At 40.1% G+C, this 23197-nt stretch overlaps 1 protein-coding gene across 2 annotated transcripts in view; it reads right to left on the bottom strand.

The window, feature by feature from the left end:
- Nucleotides 1–23197, bottom strand: part of KCNQ3 (potassium voltage-gated channel subfamily Q member 3) — a 269993-nt gene that overhangs the window by 73108 nt on the left and 173688 nt on the right. For both annotated transcript variants that reach the window (XM_073590351.1, XM_073590350.1), the window contains exons 2-6: nucleotides 8211–8301; nucleotides 2621–2747; nucleotides 1888–2063; nucleotides 1387–1539; nucleotides 1206–1316 (exon numbers count right to left, since the gene is read on the bottom strand). In XM_073590351.1, the coding sequence (XP_073446452.1) occupies nucleotides 1206–1316; nucleotides 1387–1539; nucleotides 1888–2063; nucleotides 2621–2747; nucleotides 8211–8301 (658 nt within the window). The remainder of the gene's footprint in view (nucleotides 1–1205; nucleotides 1317–1386; nucleotides 1540–1887; nucleotides 2064–2620; nucleotides 2748–8210; nucleotides 8302–23197) is intronic.

Consider the following 23197-nt stretch of genomic DNA (forward strand, 5'->3'; position numbering starts at 1 on the left):
GACCATGCATACCAGGAAAGGGAGGTGAGGGGACCATGCATTCCAGGATTGGAGGGTGAGGGGACCATGCTTACCAGGATAGGGGGGTGAGGGGACCATGCAGACCAGGAAAGGGAGGTGAGGGGACCATGCTTACCAGGATAGGGGGGTGACGGGAGACCATGCATACCAGGATTGGGGGGTGAGAGGACCATGCATTCCAGGATTGGGGGGTGAGGGGGACCATGCATATCAGGATTGGGGGGTGAGAGGACCATGCATTCCAGGATTGGGGGGTGAGAGGACCATGCATTCCAGGATTGGGGGGTGAGGGGGACCATGCATATCAGGATTGGGGGGTGAGAGGACCATGCATTCCAGGATTGGGGGGTGAGAGGACCATGCATATCAGGATTGGGGGGTGAGAGGACCATGCATTCCAGGATTGGGGGGTGAGAGGACCATGCATATCAGGATTGGGGGGTGAGAGGACCATGCATTCCAGGATTGGGGGGTGAGAGGACCATGCATATGAGGATTGGGGGGTGCATTATTGCATTATTATTAAAACTTCATAAATAAACTACATACATACTCTAGAATACATATGTCTCAATGACTTGTGTGTATATATATATACATATATGTATTCTATGTGTATATATCTATTCTTTCGTTTCTTTATTAAACCTGTCAGTGTGATTTTACTGTATCTCGCACTGAATTGCCGGCTTTTGTTAGGACACCGGTGTGTATTTCTCGGAAGTCACACGTCTGGTCCGTGTGTAATCCGTATTTTCTCGCCCCCATAGACTTGCATTGGCGTATTACGGGCGTAGTACGCTGACAATAGCAGTATGCTGCGATTTTCTCAGCATGTATAATACGGCCGAGAAAAAAATCGGATGCTGTGAGCTGCCCCACAGATTAACATTGGGACGAGTGCTATGTGATTTTTTTTCTCTCGCATAGCACTCGTCCGTATTTCTCGCTCGTGTGACGCCGGCCTTACTGTGAACAGTTAAGCAAGTTGAAGATGAAATAATCTCTAAAATTCCTGAAGTTAAAGATGACACATTTGCTTTGTCTCCAATTTCAGGAAAAATTTAGGCCTGGATTACCCCTTGAAGACACTTAACCATAGAGATTCCCAGACAACCTCCATACTCTGGAGCTCCCTCTAGTGGTGCTACGGACTTATGTCGATAATCAGATAAGATACTCACGGCGGGAAGTGCAAAAAAAGAAACACCGATCAAGGAGAACGTGGCTGCAATTAGCCGGCCTTCCCAGGTCTTCGGAGTCTTGTCTCCATAGCCGATTGTTGCCAGAGTGATCTGTAGAGAAACAGATTTACATCAGTAGATTATGACATTAGGAAGGAAAGAGCTGCTCTGTAATACTCACCAGTCCCCACCAGAGGGCGTCGGCGTACGTTTCGAAATCTTCCATCTTCTCCCCTTTCTCGTTTATTTCGTGGTCGTCTTTTTCCACCAAGTAGACGAGGAATGATGAAAGAATTAGGGTCAGGAAGCCGATGTACCAGGCAGTGATGAGCTCCTGGAAGAGAATGGGGTATGCAGAGTAATAAGATGGCACAGGTGCTACATGAATGTGACGCATTTTTCCCTAAATTCTTGTAGGAACGCCGATAAATTCTTTTCTTCCCTTCATATCGTCAAAAATGAAATTCTAGCTGCCGGTCGGCACCACTAGGGGGCGCTCCCTACACATGGGTGGACACAGATACTGCTGAGCTCAACCTGTATGCAGTGAGCTCCCTCTAGTGGCAACGACAAGTATCGCGATGATGGTGTGCAGAAGCGGGAAATGCCGTTTACAGTCCGTCCCCTTCTCAGCAAACGTCACATGGTGGTCCCATACATCCAATATCTCTACTGTACTGACCTTACTGTGTGAACAGATGGCAGACCCCAGGAGCTTCCACGTTCCCCCTCTCCTGTCCATGCGCAACATGCGCAGAATCTGCAGGAAACGCAAACTCCGAAGAGACGTGGCCAATACATTTCCCTGATTTTTCCCAACGGCCACCACAGGAACGGAAGCGACCAGGACGAAAATATCTAAGAAAATTAAGAAATATCAAGAGTGAATAGGATTGAATATGGGTGACTGGTTGCAATACTGATCATGACCAGCAGATGGCAGTGAGTAACCGTATAATGGCTTCATAGATCGCTGGGAGATTAGATGCAAGGGGGAAACAAGTGTCAGACACTTAGGGGTTAAATACACATTGTTTTTTTAATGCATGTATTTTTTGCTAAAAAGTAATGGGCTTTATTAAAAAAAAACTGTTTCACTGTTTGCCTTCTATAGCCTCTGTGTTACAGAGCTGCAGAATGAATGAGTTAACTGAGAATCGGTCAGGGAGCGGTTGACTCTTTTATCTGTCTTTTCCTGAGCTCCTCTCAGCCGATTGATGACACAGACCACATCAAAGTAGAATCTGCCGCGAACAATAAAGCCAAAACCGGGCAACATTTTTAATGGAAACCAATTGAAAGAATGATTTATCGCTCCCAATACAAGCAAAAAATCAACAAAGCCCTTGTCCCCCGAGGTGAGGACGCGACTCCTGTAAAGAAAAAGGTGCTCATTTATAGGCGGCCTCACCCACCCAGCATACACAGAGGCTTCCTGGCAAACTTCAGCCGTCCCCTCCAGCCCTTATAGCGACAGCAGCAGCCGGCGGCCCAGATCCTCAATGCGAACTCTGCGCCAAAGATGACGAGGGCGAAACGCTCCTGGGGGAGAAGGAGACAAGGAGATGATAATAATAATAACAATAATAACAACAACAATAACAACAACAACAACAACAATAACAATAGCAACAACAATAATAATAATAACAATAACTTCACATTAAGTTAGAAAAAGTCACTTGCTTGTTGCCGACACTAGGGGGCAAACTGTTGGCAGCTTATTAGGATCCTATAGCCCTGAGCAGAAGTCACCAGACTGTATGATGGTTGCCGGGCCGGTACTGTATCTGGGGGCGGCCGGGCTGGTACTGTATCCGGGGGCGGCCATTGCCGCTCTTACATTATTACCCTCAGCCGCCAACATGAAATCCAACTTCTACTACCCTCAATGGGAGGTGAATGTTTAACGGCGCCCCCCGGGGGCGGACACAGGCAGTGACAATCTGCTGACACTATTGGGTGCTCATCCAGCACTGGACGTAGGGTGTAATGTGGTGACACTGTGTATAGGGCAGGTTTATATATTGGGGGTGATTTTAGGGGTCACCTGCTTTCATTCCTCATAGATATTACTCCATCATATACGGGACACTGAACTGAAACTGTAGGCGGTAATTGTGTCACTGATCATAGGGGACACTGCTGACACTATTAGGTGTTGGGCATTCAGGTGGTCCTGTTTATAGAGAGTAAACTTATGGCACTGGTTATAGGGGACATTACTTGTATGGTATGCTCAGCTGTCACTGTTTATAAAGGGCCTTCTTTTTATTGCAAGGGGTCCTGGCACTGATCATAGGGGATGATGTATGACAATATTAGGTATAAAGTTTATATAGAGACTTCTATTGACACTATGTATAGTGAGGTCTTTACTGGCACTGATTATTGGGGATGCTGTATGACAATATTAGGTATGAAGTGCTCAGACGGTAATAGAGGAGGCACTGACCTGACACTATCAGGTATGGGGAGCTGATGTGGCACAGTATATAGGGGCACTCTGCTTACACAATTATGTGTGGGGAGCTGATGTGGTACAGTATATAGGGGCACTCTGCTCACACAATTATGTGTGGGGAGCTGAGTGGTACTGTATATAGGGGCACTCTGCTTACACAATTATGTGTGGGGAGCTGAGTGGTACTGTATATAGGGGCACTCTGGTTACACAATTATGTGTGGGGAGCTGAGTGGTACTGTATATAGGGGCACTCTGGTTACACAATTATGTGTGGGGAGCTGAGTGGTACTGTATATAGGGGCTCTCTGGTTACACAATTATGTGTGGGGAGCTGAGTGGTACTGTATATAGGGGCACTCTGGTTACACAATTATGTGTGGGGAGCTGAGTGGTACTGTATATAGGGGCTCTCTGGTTACACAATTATGTGTGGGGAGCTGAGTGGTACTGTATATAGGGGCACTCTGGTTACACAATTATGTGTGGGGAGCTGAGTGGTACTGTATATAGGGGCACTCTGGTTACACAATTATGTGTGGGGAGCTGAGTGGTACTGTATATAGGGGCTCTCTGGTTACACAATTATGTGTGGGGAGCTGAGTGGTACTGTATATAGGGGCACTCTGCTTACACAATTATGTGTGGGGAGCTGAGTGGTACTGTATATAAGGGCACTCTGGTTACACAATTGTGTGGGGAGCTGATGTGGTACTGTATATAAGGGCACTCTGCTTACACCGTTATGAATGGGCAGCTGATGTGGTACTGTAGATAGGGGGTCCCTGCTTACACATTAATGTATGGAGCGCTCTGCTGATACTGTGCTAATAGGGTCTACCGCCACTTATTTGTGGTAGTAGGTGAGAGATCACCAGTAAGCCCCCACACCACCACCTCAGCTCCATATAGGGGTCACCCAACTTCACCAGTGGTGGGGATATATCCTGGAATATTTAGGCTTTGTGCCCACGTTGCGTTTTTCAAGCGATTTTTTCCTGAGCAGAAACGCATGCGCTTGCCAGGGGAAACGCATGCGCTTTTTGACGCGATTGTCCAGCGTTTTCCCATGCTTTTTTGCTCATATAATGGATGGTGTGCTGAATCGCGGGCGATTCCGTAAAAGTAATGAACATGCTGCGTTTTTTTCCGCTAAGCGATTCCGCAGCGGTAGAAAACGCACCACTGGCACAACATGTGCGTTTTCTATTACAAATGCATGGAATGCTTGTTTTAAGCGTTTCCGCGGCAGAATCGCGCGTTTAAAAACGCCGTGTGGGCGCACAGCCTCAGGGAGATTTCTGATTCAGAATCCTGGAAACACTAATGGCGAGTTAGTCAGTAATACAGGCAGTGCACACACTGGTAGTACACAGCAGGCACCACTAGGCGGCAGCAGTGCACCTTACACCCCCATAGTCTGGCTGTCAGTCCCATCACCCTGCATGATGGATCCCAGGTCACAGTCTGCTGACAGCTTCCCTGTATATGGTGTCATGGCTGCACATTGCAGGAGGCGCTCGGGCTATAGCAGCTCTGCACATAGAATATTTATGGGAACAGGCTTAATGCATCAGGGTGATCCAACCGTAATGGTGGGCGCCAGCGGATAAAGCGCGTGTGGCGGCAGCGGCGGCTTTTACTGTGTGCTTGGGTTATTGCTGATGCGGCATGTATACGGGGCTGGGGGAGAGCCGGACGAGTGGTCAGCTTTGTTCTAACAAGTTACTCAGCATACGCCATTAATGAGACGGTAATACCTCTTTAATGGCAGCTTTAACCCCTTCCCTTCCCGAATAAACGATTTTTCTTAATTATTTTTTTTTACATTTTTTTTTGTTTTTCTCCCCCGTCTTCCAAGAGCCGTAACTTTTCTATTTTTCCATAGACGTCTCTTTTTATTTTCCCAGGACAATTTGTACAATTTGTGTTTTGAAATGAACGTAGAATTTTATTTATTTTACAATTTTAAAAAAAAAATAATAATAATTTCGCAAAATTAATGAATAAATTTAAAAAAAATGTTCCAGTCGCCGTATTCTGGGATCCATAACTTTTTTTTATATTTTGGTGCACGGCGTTGTGCAGGGAATTGTTATATTTTTATAGCTTAGATTTTGCTACTTTTGTTTAAGGAAAGGGAAGTGATTTCAACTTTTACATTTTTGTTTTATTTTTTTTATCTTTTATACCAGTTTTCCTAAGGCACTTGTACCTATGATCGCTGCTACAATACTGTATTCCTCTACTGTAGGATTACCAATCTCCTGGGACTTTCAGGGCTGCCCCTAGAAAAAGCAACACGCGAAACGCGCGTGAGCCTGTGTGGCTGAGTGGAGCACTCGGCTTTCTCCTCGTCTTTCTGATGTCAATACTCACAATCTCGTGTGAGTTTTATTGATAATTAATTATTCGTTCTCCCTCGTTACTTCATCCTTTTGATTTCCTCTTGAAGCAATGATGGAAATGTTTTAATAACTGTCAATAAAATTATATTTGCTCTTAATCAGTTATGACTGTTCTTTGGTTACTTTCTGGTAATTAATTGTAGTCATCAACTAAAGTATATTGGAGAATTCTACTCTATAATCACTTCTTTGATTGAAGGAACAATACTGCTGTGTTACTGACCAGTAAAATACTTACAGTATGTGCTGTATGAATATTGTTGTAGCACCTCTATATACAGTAGATAGCACAGGATCCACCATTCACAATAGGTGATGTCACAGCTCACCTCCTCCTCCTGTACAATGACTGATAACACATCTATATACAGTAGATAACACAGGATCCACCATTCACAATAGGTGATGTCACAGCTCACCTCCTCCTCCTGTACAATGACTGATAACACCTCTATATACAGTAGATAGCACAGGATCCACCATTCACAATAGGTGATGTCACAGCTCACCTCCTCCTCCTGTACAATGACTGATAACACATCTATATACAGTAGATAACACAGGATCCACCATTCACAATAGGTGATATCACAGCTCACCTCCTCCTCCTGTACAATGACTGATAACACCTCTATATACAGTAGATAGCACAGGATCCACCATTCACAATAGGTCATGTTACAGCTCACCTCCTCCTCCTGTACAATGACTGATAACATCTCTATGTACAGTAGATAACACAGGATCCACCATTCACAATAGGTGATGTCACAGCTCACCTCCTCCTCCTGTACAATGACTGATAACACCTCTATATACAGTAGATAGCACAGGATCCACCATTCACAATAGGTGATGTCACAGCTCACCTCCTCCCCCTGCACAATGACTGATAACACCTCTATATACAGTAGATAGCACAGGATCCACTATTCACAATAGGTGATGTCACAGCTCACCTCCTCCTGTACAATGACTGATAACACCTCTATATACAGTAGACAGCACAGGATCCACCATTCACAATAGGTGATGTCACAGCTCACCTCCTCCCCCTGTACAATGCCTGATAACACCTCTATATACAGTAGATAGCACAGGATCCACCATTCACAATAGGTGATGTCACAGCTCACCTCCTCCCCCTCCTGTACAATGACTGATAACACCTCTATATACAGTGGATAGCACAAGATCCACCATTCACAATAGGTGATGTCACAGCTCACCTCCTTCTCCTGTACAATGACTGATAACACCTCTATATACAGTAGACAGCACAGGATCCACCATTCACAATAGGTGATATCACAGCTCACCTCCTCCTCCTGTACAATGACTGATAACACCTCTATATACAGTAGATAGCACAGGATCCACCATTCACAATAGGTCATGTTACAGTTCACCTCCTCCTCCTGTACAATGACTGATAACATCTCTATGTACAGTAGATAACACAGGATCCACCATTCACAATAGGTGATGTCACAGCTCACCTCCTCCCCCTGTACAATGCCTGATAACACCTCTATATAAAGTAGATAGCACAGAATCCACCATTCACAATAGGTGATGTCACAGCTCACCTCCTCCCCCTCCTGTACAATGACTGATAACACCTCTATATAGAGTAGATCACACAGGATCCACCATTCACAATAGGTGATGTCACAGCTCACCTCCTCCTCCTGTATAATGACTGATAACACCTCTATAAACAGCAGATCACACAGGATCCACCATCCATAAGCTCACCTTGCAGATTAGAGCATGCCTACCTTTATATCTCTGCACACACAGGGTCTGAGAACATCTATGTGAAGAACATGAAGTAGGAGTCTAACATTCGGCCTAATGATCAGTGTAAAATCGGAAAGAATTTTTGTTCATTTTGATTTTAAAATAGATTAAATTAAAATAGAATTTGACATTAAATAATAAGTCATTTTTTTATTACACATTCCCTTCAAACGCCCATACATGAATTATAGAGATCGACCCACATGGAAACCCCAAAAAACCCAACGCTAGAATAAAGTAAGAAAATATAAACGTCTATCTCCAGATTTTATAATCTATAAACATAAATCTATTGTAGAACCCTGCTTAGCGCTGGAGTTTGCCACTTACTATAAGCAGGAGCCAGTCTCCAGAAATATCTTCATATTCCTTAAAGGTTGTGAGGATCGCTAACACCAGACACCCGAGGACAATGAGGAACCTGAAAAAAATAGATCACATTTATGCATTAATGACGTTAAAGCGGCAGGAAGAAATTTATAAGCTTTCTTTTTTTTTCCTGCAGGGGACAGTGAATAATATTCCATTTTTTACACCTCTGATACTTGGAGCGATTTTGACAACATCGGTATTGCAGAAGTGAAAACTGAATTCTACAATGAAGCAAAAATAATAAAAGACTATGCTCACATTACGTTTCACCCCACATCTGAGACTCCGTCATGGGCTTCCATGTGTAGCCCCTGAAAACCCGGATTCATACAGAACCCCTGAAGAAGCCATTCACTATAATGAGGAGTCACTTTGTAGACCTTGCTTTTGTGTCAACCTAAAAAGACAAACACTGTTGGAACTAGGTCTGAAGGAGCACAAAAAACCAATTATCTACCTAAACATAGTGTATTACTCTTTCGGGGCTCCATTGGGGTGCTATCCAAATCCCTTTCTAGTGGCTTCAGCCTTAAACAAGCCCCAAAAGTGGAGTTAAATGTATTCCTTACTTCTCTTCCAAACATTCTGGTGCTGTATAATTTCACCAGTTCATGCCTCTTTATAAGCTGCTTTCAACTGCTGATCTGCCAAGATCCATATACTAGTTACAGGGTAGGGAGGTTTACTTGTAAGAGTAGAGGAGTGGAGAATAGAGAGGCTCAGAGAGGGGACTTCTTCAACTCTGTTTGTAAAGGGTACAGATCTTGGTTGAGCAGCAGATAAAAGCATCTTGTAAATGAGCAAGAGCAACTGCATAGTTTTTGCGAGTGAAAAAGGCAAAATATGGTAATTAAGTATCTTACGCATGTTACAAAAATGTATAGCTTTGGCTGACTAAATTAAAGAAATTTGTAAAATCTTCTGTATATTTTTTATAAACACTGCCTATTGTTCTAGATTAAATATCAGCTGTAATAGTTTCTCCTCCCCCCTGCTTTAACCCCTGTGTTTACCTCCTCACTGCAAGGAATGATGTCCATGGGTGTGGAATAAAGGACTTTTAATTCAAAGGATATGGGTGCGTGCTGCATTTATAGTCCTACTTTTTTAATTTATTTTTTTATAAATACTGCCTATTGGATTAATTATAAAATGTAATAGTTCTGTTCCTTTTGTTCTGCAAACCACAGTCCTGAAACCCAAAACTATCAGAAACCAGGCGTCCAATTGACCTGTAAAAAACGAATGATGGTGGTGGCAGCAGGTAGTTTTTGGCTTATCGTTGAGTTATCAGTGACCGTACCAGGGTATATACTGCTCAAAGAAATAAAGGGAACACAAACAGCCTGTTGCAAATTGAATCGTTTTCCCTTTATTTTTTGAGCGCTAGAAATATGCATTGGAATCAGAGGTGTATATACTATACGATACATTCATCTGTTAATTGTTGGTCAATTGTGTAATTGTTCTGATGATAGGGAGCAGCAGAGGAATGTTGGTGACAAAAAGATAATAGCATGGTGGGTTCAGTGCGACCCTCCTGACTGCTTTGACAATTGGTGGGAGCGGTGGGATCTGGTGACTCCTCCGATGTCCTTCTTGACAATTGGTGGCAGCAGTGGGATGTGGTAACAACTCCGGTGTCCTTCTTGACAATTGATAATAATAATAAATTTTATTTCTATAGCGCCGACATATTCCGCAGCACTTTACATTTCAGAGGGGATTTGTACAGACAATAGACATTACAGCATAACAATAATCACATAGATCATAACAGATACCAAGAGGAATGAGGGCCCTGCTCGCAAGCTGGCAGCTGTGGGATCTAGTGGCCCCTCCGTTGTCCTTCTTGACAATTGATGGCAGCGGTGGGATCTGGTGACCCCTCCGGTGTTGATCTTGACAACTGGTCCTAGCAGTGAGATCTTTTTGAATCATCTGGTGTCCTTCTTCACAGTTGGTGGCAGCAGTGGAATCTGTGTGACCCCTCCGGTGTCCTTGTTCACAGTTGGTAGCAGCGGTGGGATCTGGTGACCCCACCGGTGTCCTTCTTGACAATTGGTCCCAGCAGTGGGATCTGTGTGACCCCTCTCCGGTGTCCTTCACAGTTGTGGCAGCAGTGGGATCTAGTGACCCCTCCGGTGACCTTCTTGACAATTGGTCCCAGCAGTGTGATCTGTATGACCCCTCCAGTGTTCTTCTTCACAACTGGTGGCAGTGGTGGGATCTGGTGACCCCTCCGGTGTGCTTCCTGAAAATCGATGGCAGCGTTGGGATCTGCGAGACCCTTTTGGTGTCCTTCTTGACAATTCATGGCAGCAATGGGATTTGTGTGACCCCTCTGTTGTCCTTATTCACAGTTGGTGGCAGCAGTGGGATCTGTGTGACCCCTCCGGAGTTGATCTTGACAATTGGTCCTAGCAGCGGTATCTGTTTGACTCATCTGGTGTCCTTCTTGACAATTGGTGGCAGCAGTGGGATCTGGTGACCTCTCTTCTTGGGAACTTTTATTTACTTATCTTGCCCTATTCCCACTGTGCATATATTGGTCATTTAGTTGCCCTGTCCTGCAGGTTGTAAAGGAAAAACATTGTGACATCACTGCGAGGCTGCCACAACGGGTCTGTAGAAGTTCACATATGTAAATGTCCCACGCGAGGCTGGCGGCCAGAAGGAGAAACCATCAGACGGAATTAGAAACCGAGGCAAAGTTGACGAGCAGGATCACGTGACTGTATCTGCACAGTGGAAACAGGTCAAGAAAAATAAATGCCTATATAAAAAGGTTCCTTTAATCAAGCTTTAAAGCACAGGGTGAATGGTGAGGAACATCCCTTCGAAAGTGGTTGTCAACCTCTAGGAGAAAAGGAAAAAAGGTGATCTACCCTTTTAAGGTTCGAAAATTGCATTTCCACTGATCCTTATGTAAATCTACATGTCTTTACAAAATCATCAGAGCTAAGTAGCAGGATTTATTGCAAAGATTTAATATCCTGAATAAGAACTGCGTCTTAAAAATCTTCCCTAATCCCAGAAATTTTTTTAAATATTTTGCATTAAAATTAAAAAAAAAAAAAATTCCACCATTTTGATACTATCCTGCACTAACACTTGATGCTAAGTCCATGTAAAATGCAGAATTCCTCAAGTGTCAAATATACAAAGTTTCCCTCAAAATGCAGAAATTCATAGATTGTTACACAGAAATGAGACGAACAGATAGACGATAGACAGTCCAATTAATTTACAATTTCCAAGTAGGACTCGGCTCATTAACTCATCCTCATTTAGGCTGAATACCGCCTATTAGTGAATCAGCACCTCTCTTACCGCAGAGTGTCACTCTGTGTAGTCATGTGGGAGACTTGTCAAGGTTTGTTAGTTATTTCTCCAATTAAGTCAGCAAGGCACAAGAGAACATAGAGACATTAACCTAACACCTATTCTCCGGCTGTCGTGAAGAGGAAATTAAATTTACTCTGATACCACACGTTATCAAAGAAGTTATCATCATGTGTCGCCAAGTGGAATACAAAAATATAACCGTGTGAGTGTGAACAGGCAGATAGAACTACAGCTGTCACTGCTGTCTGCAGGAATCTAAAAGTATGTCTGTGCTAAATGTACATTAGTCCATAAAGGGCAGAAGTTATATTCTTGTACATAGGAGCAGTATTATAGTAGTTATATTCTTGTACATAGGGGCAGTATTATAGTAGTTATATTCTTGTACATAGGAGCAGTATTATAGTAGTTATATTCTTGTACATAGGGGCAGTATTATAGTAGTTATATTCTTGTACATAGGGGGCTGTATTATAGTAGTTATATTCTTGTACATAGGGGCAGTATTATAGTAGTTATATTCTTGTACATAGGAGCAGTATTATAGTAGTTATATTCTTGTACATAGGGGCAGTATTATAGTAGTTATATTCTTGTACATAGGGGCAGTATTATAGTAGTTATATTCTTGTACATAGGGGCAGTATTATAGTAGTTATATTCTTGTACATAGGGGGCTGTATTATAGTAGTTATATTCTTGTACATAGGGGCAGTATTATAGTAGTTATATTCTTGTACATAGGAGCAGTATTATAGTAGTTATATTCTTGTACATAGGGGCAGTATTATAGTAGTTATATTCTTGTACATAGGGGCAGTATTATAGTAGTTATATTCTTGTACATAGGAGGCAGTATTATAGTAGTTATATTCTTCTACATAGGGGGCAGTATTATAGTAGTTATATTCTTGTACATAGGGGCAGTATTATAGTAGTTATATTCTTGTACATAGGGGGCTGTATTACAGTAGTTATATTCTTGTACATAGGGGCAGTATTATAGTAGTTATATTCTTGTACATAGGGGGCTGTATTATAGTAGTTATATTCTTGTACACATGAGCAGTATTAAGGTAGTTATATTCTTGTACATAGGAGCAGTATTATAGTAGTTATATTCTTGTACATAGGAGCAGTATTATAGTAGTTATATTCTTGTACATAGGGGCAGTATTATAGTAGTTATGTTCTTGTACATAGGAGGCAGTATTATAGTAGTTATATTCTTGTACATAGGAGCAGTATTATAGTAGTTATATTCTTGTACATAGGAGCAGTATTATAGTAGTTATATTCTTGTACATAGGGGCAGTATTATAGTAGTTATATTCTTGTACATAGAAGCAGTATTATAGTAGTTATATTCTTGTACATAGGGGCAGTATTATAGTAGTTATATTCTTGTACATAGGGGCAGTATTATAGTAGTTATATTCTTGTACATAGGTGCAGTATTATAGTAGCTTTATTCTTGTACATGGGGGCAGTATTATAGTAGTTATATTCTTGTACATAGGGGCAGTATTATAGTAGTTAAAGTCTTGCACATAGGGGCAGTATTATAGTTGTTTTATTCTTGTACATAGGGGACAGTATTATAGTAGTTATATTCTTCTACATAGGAGCAGTATTATAGTAGTTATATTCTTGTACATAGGGGCAGTATTATAGTACTTATATTCTTGTACATAGGAGGCAGTATTATAGTAGTTATATTCTTGTACATAGGGGCAGTATTATAGTAGTTATATTCCTGTACATAGGGGACAGTATTATAGTAGTTATATTCTTGTACATAGGGGCAGTATTATAGTAGTTATATTCTTGTACATAGGGGCAGTATTATAGTAGTTTTATTCTTGTACTTAGGTGCAGTATTATAGTAGTTATATTCTTGTACATAGGGGCAGTATTATAGTAGTTATATTCTTGTACATAGGGGCAGTATTATAGTAGCTATATTCTTGTACATAGGAGCAGTATTATAGCAGTTATATTCTTGTACATAGGAGCAGTATTATAGTAGTTATATTCTTGTACATAGGGGCAGTATTATAGTAGTTATATTCTTGTACATAGAAGCAGTATTATAGTAGTTATATTCTTGTACATAGGGGCAGTATTATAGTAGTTATATTCTTGTACATAGGGGCAGTATTATAGTAGTTATATTCGTGTACATAGGTGCAGTATTATAGTAGCTTTATTCTTGTACATGGGGGCAGTATTATAGTAGTTATATTCTTGTACATAGGGGCAGTATTATAGTAGTTAAAGTCTTGCACATAGGGGCAGTATTATAGTAGTTTTATTCTTGTACTTAGGTGCAGTAATATAGTAGTTATATTCTTGAACATAGGAGCAGTATTATAGTAGTTATATTCTTGTACATAGGAGCAGTATTATAGTAGTTATATTCTTGTACATAGGGGACAGTATTATAGTAGTTATATTCTTCTACATAGGAGCAGTATTATAGTAGTTATATTCTTGTACATAGGGGCAGTATTATTGTACTTATATTCTTGTACATAGGAGGCAGTATTATAGTAGTTATATTCTTGTACATAGGGGCAGTATTATAGTAGTTATATTCCTGTACATAGGGGACAGTATTATAGTAGTTATATTCCTGTACATAGGGGACAGTATTATAGTAGCTATATTCTTCTACATAGGAGCAGTATTATAGTAGTTATATTCTTGTACATAGGGGCAGTATTATAGTACTTATATTCTTGTACATAGGAGGCAGCATTATAGTAGTTATATTCTTGTACATAGGGGCAGTATTATAGTAATTATATTCTTCTACATAGGGGCAGTATTATAGTAGTTATATTCTTGTACATAGGGGCAGTATTATAGTAGTTTTATTCTTGTACTTATGTGCAGTATTATAGTAGTTATATTCTTGTACATAGGAGCAGTATTATAGTAGTTATATTCTTGTACAAAGGAGCAGTATTATAGTAGTTATATTCTTGCACATAGGAGCAGTATTATGGTAGTTATATTCTTGCATATAGGAGCAGTATTATAGTAGTTATATTATTGTACATAGGAGCAGTATTATAGTAGTTATATTCTTGTACATAGGGGCAGTATTATAGTAGTTATATTCTTGTTCATTGGAGCAGTATTATAGTAGTTATATTCTTGTACATAGGGGCAGTATTATAGTAGTTATATTCTTGTACATAGGGGCAGTATTATAGTAGTTATATTCTTGTACTTAGGAGCAGTATTATAGTAGTTATATTCTTGTACATAGGGGCAGTATTATAGTAGTTATATTCTTGTACATAGGGGCAGTATTATAGTAGCTATATTCTTGTACATAGGAGCAGTATTATAGTAGTTATATTCTTGTACTTAGGAGCAGTATTATAGTAGTTATATTCTTGTACATAGGGGCAGTATTATAGTAGTTATATTCTTGTACATAGGGGCAGTATTATAGCAGTTATATTCTTGTACATAGGAGGCAGTATTATAGTAGTTATATTCTTGTACATAGGAGCAGTATTATAGTAGTTATATTCTTGTACATAGGAGCAGTATTATGGTAGTTTTATTCTTGTACATAGGGGACAGTATTATAGTAGCTATATTCTTCTACATAGGAGCAGTATTATAGTAGTTATATTCTTGTACATAGGGCAGTATTATAGTACTTATATTCTTGTACATAGGAGGCAGTATTAAAGTAGTTATATTCTTGTACATAGGGGACAGTATTATAGTAGTTATATTCCTGTACATAGGGGACAGTATTATAGTAGTTATATTCTTGCACATAGGAGCAGTATTATGGTAGTTATATTCTTGCATATAGGAGCAGTATTATGGTAGTTATATTCTTGTACATAGGGGACAGTATTATAGTAGTTATATTCTTGTACATAGGAGGCAGTATTATAGTAGTTATATTCTTGTTCATAGGAGCAGTATTATAGTAGTTATATTCTTGTACATAGGGGCAGTATTATAGTAGCTATATTCTTGTACATAGGGGCAGTATTATAGTAGTTATATTCTTGTACATAGGGGCAGTATTATAGCAGTTATATTCTTGTACATAGGGGCAGTATTATAGTAGTTATATTCTTGTACATAGGGGCAGTATTATAGTACTTATATTCTTGTAGATAGGGGCAGTATTATAGTGGTTATATTCCTGTACATAGGGGACAGTATTATAGTAGTTATATTCTTGTACATAGGAGCAGTATTATGGCAGTTATATTCTTGCATATAGGATCAGTATTATAGTAGTTATATTATTGTACATAGGAGCAGTATTATAGTAGTTATATTCTTGTACATAGGGGCAGTATTATAGTAGTTATATTCTTGTATTATAGTAGTTATATTCTTGTACATAGGGGCAGTATTATAGTAGTTATATTCTTGTACATAGGAGCAGTATTATGGTAGTTATATTCTTGTACATAGGAGCTGTATTATAGTAGTTATATTCTTGTACATAGGAGCAGTATTATAGTAGTTATATTCTTGTACATAGGGGCAGTATTATAGTAGTTATATTCTTGTACATAGCAGCAGTATTATAGTAGTTATATTCTTGTACATAGGAGCAGTATTATAGTAGTTATATTCTTGTACATAGGAGCAGTATTATAGTAGTTATATTCTTGTACATAGCAGCAGTATTATAGTAGTTATATTCTTGTACATAGGAGCAGTATTATAGTAGTTATATTCTTGTACATAGGAGCAGTATTATAGTAGTTATATTCTTGTACATAGGAGCAGTATTATGGTAGTTATATTCTTGTACATAGGGGCAGTATTATAGGCTTCTTTCTTCTTTCATGCAAAATGTTAACTTATGGCAGCAAAACCTTATACAGAACATACAGCTCAAAATCAGTAGAGAATAATTAAAAGAAAGTATATATAACATTTTTCAAAGGCGTTTTAATCTTAACTTAAATTTTTTTTTTTTTTCAAATTGTATATTTTCCTTTAAAAGGGGCAAACTCAAGCTCAGATCACCATAAAAAACGAGGCAGTGACAGATTAAGGGCTCGCTCACACCACCGTATATGTCAGTCTGGTGCTATCTGACCTTTTATTGGACAGCGCTTGGACCAAAGTTATCCTACAGGGTCGTGCTGATGACCGATTATTCCATTTGTGAAAAAAAAAATCACAGCATGCCTTGAATTCCCTCCGAATTTGGAGGAATGCGAGAAAAAAAGGTAGTACGGCATCTTATTAGTTCTGTAGCGTGGGAAACTGTAAATGGTCCTCTATTAAAGATTAATGGCAAGTGATTAAAAAAATCATCTCACTTTTCTGGATGAAAATAGTGCCGATGTTTTATCCGCTCATTTGATCTCGGGCTAGAGGTGAGATATTTCGATAATGTCGCCGTCTACAGTTTGATGAGCTCAGATGTCTTTTTATATTCATTATTGGCCATTTACATAGTAAAACAAATCAGTATTTTGCAGGTTTCACTCCCACACATTTTTACTATTCCCCGATGATAAAACCACTTGGCGGCACAGTCCACGTTGTCATAGCTACACCTTAAACTTTTCGGAAAGGTTCAAGTTTTAGACGCTTTTATATTATGTGAAAAACATTAGTTTCAATGTTGCATCTAAAAAGCTGTGAAAAAAAGTATTTACCTCCTCTCAGGTGCCCTCTGTAATTCCACATATGTCACACCTGATGGTAACTGTTGTTCAAACTATTAGTAAAAAGTAAGTACCCCCATACACTTAAAGGGATTGTACAGAATTACAAAATCACAACTGCTTTCCTCCTACACGAACCCCTAACATACATAGATTGTGTCCGGGTTTGCACCTCAGCATTAAATAAGTCAGAGCTGGTCATTCAGCAAGTTCTAAGGTTCTGGACTCCTTTGAACCAAAGGAAAAAGAAGAAGACTTGGGAAAGTGGTGAATCTTCTAAAAAGTAACCAGCCAGCCAAACTTAGGACCGAGGGGCATAGACTTAGCTAAAAGGTTTTTAGACATCTCCAAAGAACAAACCAAAATCTAGCAGGTCTCTTTAGATTTAGTTAACGTCAGCCAGGGATTGTTCTTACTCATATTAGTAACCGACTCCGATCCAGTTTACAAATCGAATTTCCCTATCTCAGAAGTGGAACTTTTTGGATTGGTCTCGTTAATCTACAGTAAGAACCCAGAACAGTAACCTACAGGAGTGGCGATGTCATACTGGAATACTCCATCAGATGAAAATCCAAGAATGGGAACATGTGATGGTGGTGATCTAAGAAAAGTAACATACGGTGGTGATGATGAGTTGCCCATTACCTCCACCAACTGAAAATCCAAGAATGGTAACTTATGGGGGTGGAGACCTTAGAACAGTCATGTATAGCGGAGGTGATGAGATGCCAATAGGCTCCACCAACTGAAAATCCTTGAAAATCCTGAAAATTCAAGAATAGTAACATATGGTAGTGAAGACCTAAGAACAGTCACGTATAATGGTGGTGATGTGATGTCCATAGTCTACACCAACTGAAAATAGAAGAATGGTAATATATGGTGGTGGAGACCTAAGAACAGTCACATATAATGGTGGTGATGTGATGTCCATAGTCTACACCAACTGAAAATAGAAGAATGGTAATATATGGTAGTGGAGACCTAAGAACAGTCCCATATAATGGTGGTGATGTGATGTCCATAGTCTACACCAACTGAAAATAGAAGAATGGTAATATATGGTAGTCGAGACCTAAGAACAGTCCCATATAATGGTGGTGATGTGATGTCCATAGTCTCCACCAACTGAAAATAGAAGAATGGTAACCTATGGTGGTGGAGACCTAAGAACAATCATATATAGCGGTGGTGATGAGATGCCCACAGGCTCTACCAGCTGAAAATCCAAGAATGGTAACCTATGGTGGTGCAGACCTGAGAGCAGTCACATATAGTGGAGGTGCTGAGATGCTCATAGGCTCCACCAACTGAAAATCCAAGAACAGTAAAATATGATGGCGGAGATCAAAGAATGGTCACATATGGTGGTGGTGATCTAAGAACAGTCACATATAGTAGTGGTAATGTGATGCCCCTAATCTTCACCAACTGAAAATCATAGAATAGCAACATATGGTGGTGGTGATCTAAGAACAGTCACATATGGTGGTGGTGAACTAAGAACAGTCACATATAGTAGTGGTGATGTGATGCCCGTAACCTCCACCAACTGAAAATCCACGAATAGTAATATATGGTGGTGGAGATCCAAGAACAGTCATATATGGTGGTAGTGGTGATCTAAGAACAGACACATATAATGATGGTGATGAGATACCCATTACCTCCACCAACTGTACAATAATAACCTATGGTGTTGGTGATTTAAGAACAGTCACATATGATGGTGGTGATGTTAGTCCGTAGCCTCCACCAACTGAAACACCAAGAAAGGTAACTTGTGGTGGTGGTGATGATGTGATGCCCATAGCCTCCACCAATTTAGGAGGTTTTCACCATCGACACTTCTTAACCAGATGAAATTTTCCAATCCAATAGCAAAAATTGCAGCTTGAACAGTTTATAAAATAAGAGCACTCAGTATACTGTCCCTAGTATCTAGATCAAACTAAGAGTCATAGCTCCACTCCATCCAAACTACCTTTGGTTCAGTCTTTCCTATTTATGTCCTGAGGAGCCACAATTTACATGGGTAACATCTGAGATTCTCTCCTCTCAAGTTAATGGTGGTTCCCTAAGAGATAATCAGGTGAAAGGGGCACAGAGGAGGTCCTAGTCGCTCCCTAAGCTTTCTGCCCCATGACCTTCATCATCTTCAATCAGACCCTGTTTACGTATCAATGTCTTAGGTGAGGAGTCCTGATTTTTGTCATAATGGAGATACTGGGGCAGGAAATGAGTTTCATTAATTGATAGATTAACACAAAGTGAACTAAAAATTCTTCTGTAGTCAGTGGAAAGACCGAAACTAAGATATAAGAAGGATACAAATCCAGTTAGTTGGCACAAGGACAATATTTCCTTTGTAAAAGTATAAAAATCTTCTTCTGAGTCTTGTATACTATCTTTCGTGGACAGGTTTCATCACTATATTCTTCAAGGATTCTCTTATCTGAGTTCTGGACTTTTTCCCATCCATTTGCTGTCAGATCCATCAAGCTTATATCCGAACGATGTGTGTGAAGATCAGCCATCTTGGGACAGGCTTTATATAGTGCAGTGCGGTTTATATATATTTATTTTGGTACCTAGGTCGCATTCAAAGGGGAATAATTGCAGAACAGAGATACGCTCCAAGCAAAAACCATTGTGCCCTTTCTAGAAGGTCATCATTTTCTTCATCTTTGAGCGCTGTGGGATATAGAAACTTCAATTCTGTAAAGTTACGACAAACAAAGCGGGACGGCTATGGGTCAAAAGTGTAAGTAAGGCAGGTTGCTTTCATGCCGTGGATTAACTGTAACAACGCTAAAGCTTTTCTTCACGTATGGAACTGAAAATTATGGCGGTTCCATGAAACATCGTATTTACTGTACATGACACAAAACCATTTGGATAATGGTTGGTTATGCACTTAGCATAACTGTTACGTCACCGGTACCTGCATCTGGGGGTCTCTCCTCAAGACCTGTATGTAGGGGGCCGGGCCAACACATAAGCCTGGGGGACAATTAACCCTGATGGCGGGAAGCCCCCTTACCACCGCATGCCCATAGATCTCTGTGGGATCTGGTTTCCCGCTTCAGCCTCCAGTTTAACTGTTCTGTTCACAGGTTACATAGTGCCGGGGGCTCCAGGGGCACAGGGTCCTCCATCCAAGTAAGGGAGCCGGCTACACTTTACATTCAGTATCTACATATACTGTACATTTATGGCCCATTTTGTGCAGCCGTCTTCTAGGGTTCCTTTTGAAATAACCCAAAAATGAATTCTGGAGGTTACCAAATTGCATGATGAGGAGCAAATTACAATTATTTAACCCCTTAGTGACGGAGCTAAATTTTTAAAATCTGACCAGTGTCACTTTATGTGGTAATAACTCTGGAACGCTTCAACAAATCCCAGTGATTTTGAGATTGTTTTTCTTGACACATTGTACTTTATGATAATGGTAAATTTAGGTCTATATGTTTTGTTTTTATTTATAAAAATTATCAGAAATTTGAGAAAAATGTTAAAAAATTATCCATTTTTAAACTTTGAATGATTACCTTTAATCCAGATCGTCTCACCACACAAAAACATTCATAAATAACATTTTCCACATGCCTGCTTTACATCAGCACCATTTTTAAAATGTTCCTTCATTTTGTTAACATTTTAGGAGGTTTAAAAATGTAGCAGTAATTTTTCATTTTATCAAGGAAATTTATCAAATTAATTTTTTTCGGGACCTATCCAGATTTGAAGTGACTTTGGGGGTCCTGTATATTGGAAAACCCCCAAAAGTTATACCATTTTAAAAACAGCACCCCCTGACATATTGAAAACTGCAGTCGGGTAGATTATTAACCCTTCAGGTGATTTTCAGGAATTAATGTAAAGTGGCATGACAGAAAGGAAAACGTGTATTTTTACCACCTAAATGTCGCTGACTTGTGAACAGGTTACAACAGCCGTCAGACTCTAAGGCCGCTATTTGGTCCTGAATTGCCATGGCAAACATCAGGACCACACAATCATGATCTCAGGGTGCCGATGGGGATAAAGAGGAAGCCCCCGCACTCTGTTAACCATTTATATGATGTTGTCACTATTGACAGCAGCATCTAAGGGGTTAAAAAGATTTGGAAGGTGCAAACACTGATCCTGGCAGATGCAGCAAGTTGTCCGCTATAGTGTGCAGCCGACAGCTGCTGGATGGTCACCTGTATGGGGATGCTATTCTCTTATATCTCAGGTCAGTTAAAAGACGTAATGGCGGTCATTAAGTGGTTAAAAAAGAGAAGTATAGCGGGCACCGAATAAATATCACAGTCAGGGATCAACCATATGCATATGGCCTGTTTCACACATCAGTTTTTTTGTGTCAGTTAAAATCCGCCAAAATGGCGGAAAGCGGATCCGTTGTTAACTGATGTGAACGGATGCCACCGGACCGTTTTTTTGACAGATCTGATGAATGAAGAATTTTAAAGGAACCGCAGCCCGGGAAGGGGAGAGAGAGAGAGAGAGAAAGAGAGAGAATGAGAATTTTTTCTGTCCGCCAGAAATGATTTCAGGGTCAAATTTCTGCCTGACTTCATTCCTCCGGGCATGCGCACTATAAAAGTGCGGATGCTGCAGCAAAAAAAAGTTACATGGTCCGTCCAGGCATCTCGGCGGACGCAAAAAAATTGACGGATCCGCAAAAAAACGGATCCAACGGATGGCCATCCGTCAAGATCCGCCGGTAATGCAAATCAATGGGGAAAAAAACGGATCCGCAAAAAAAATGGCGGATCCGGTTTTTTTGCAAAAACGGCGGATTTTGACTGATGGTCAAAAACGGAAGTGTGAAACAGGCCTAATGCAAAACAAAACAGAGAAAAAAGTGTGCATAACAAAAGGGCGCAACCTTGACCAATAATGTTTATTTAATGTGTACATACAAGAAGGCATGAAGAGACAACACAATTAAAATCATTTAAATGGAAACAGACCAAACAAGGTCCTCCCTACGGAATAAATGGATCGCCAGAAATATATTACAGCACTTTACATGACAGCAGGAATTCCCCCTGAGGAAGATACGCGTGGGGCCTCCCCATGGACTGCACTTAGCACTTTCTAATTGCATTGCCTCATGACCACTTGGATATTCTGGGCTTTATCCCTTATCGTGTCTTAAGGGTATTGGGTTTGTAATTCTTTAATAATTCATGGCTTTATGGATATTTAGTGGCTTATTTATGCCATTTTGAACACTTATTGTGATAAGATATATACTTTTTTTCTTATTTTAGGCTCTTTGAGCCCTTTTTTTTTTTTTTTGAACAACTTTAAAAATATAATTGATTTAATATGTGATTCCCATCTAGCCTGTGGAATTTTGGAATTTGTTAGCATTGTATTTCTCGGTGCCCACTACTTAGGTCATGTGTGGATTTATAAGTGCTGTAATATTTTTCTGGTGATACATTTATTCCGTGGGGAGGACCATGTCTGGTCTGTTTCTGTTTGCCATGTTGGCTTTTAAATGATTTTAATTGTGGTGTCTTTTCATGCCTTCTTGTATGTACACATTAAATAAAAATGATTGGTCAAGGTTGATCCCTTTTAGTTATGCACATACTTTTTTTCTCTGTTTTGTTTTAAATTACAATTATTTGTAAGCTATTTGCTATGGATACACTGCAGTGCGGTAGCTAATATACCGTATATAAAATAAGTACAATACAATGTGAGGTGGCCGTGGCTGGGTGTGGTACTGGACAAAATGGGAATGGTGGGTCCATTCAGAGACTATTTAACAACCTTGTTCAAAAACCCCAAAGCCAAAGTATATACATCGGGATTTTTGTCTGACGCTTTCAAACTATTTAAAGGAACCCGTCGGGGATGCCCTTTATCGCCATTGTTATTCAACATAGCGAT

Source organism: Dendrobates tinctorius, unplaced genomic scaffold, assembly GCF_039654945.1.
Source record: "Dendrobates tinctorius isolate UK_male_01 unplaced genomic scaffold, ASM3965494v1 ptg000116l, whole genome shotgun sequence".
Classification (NCBI taxonomy): Eukaryota; Metazoa; Chordata; class Amphibia; order Anura; family Dendrobatidae; genus Dendrobates; species Dendrobates tinctorius.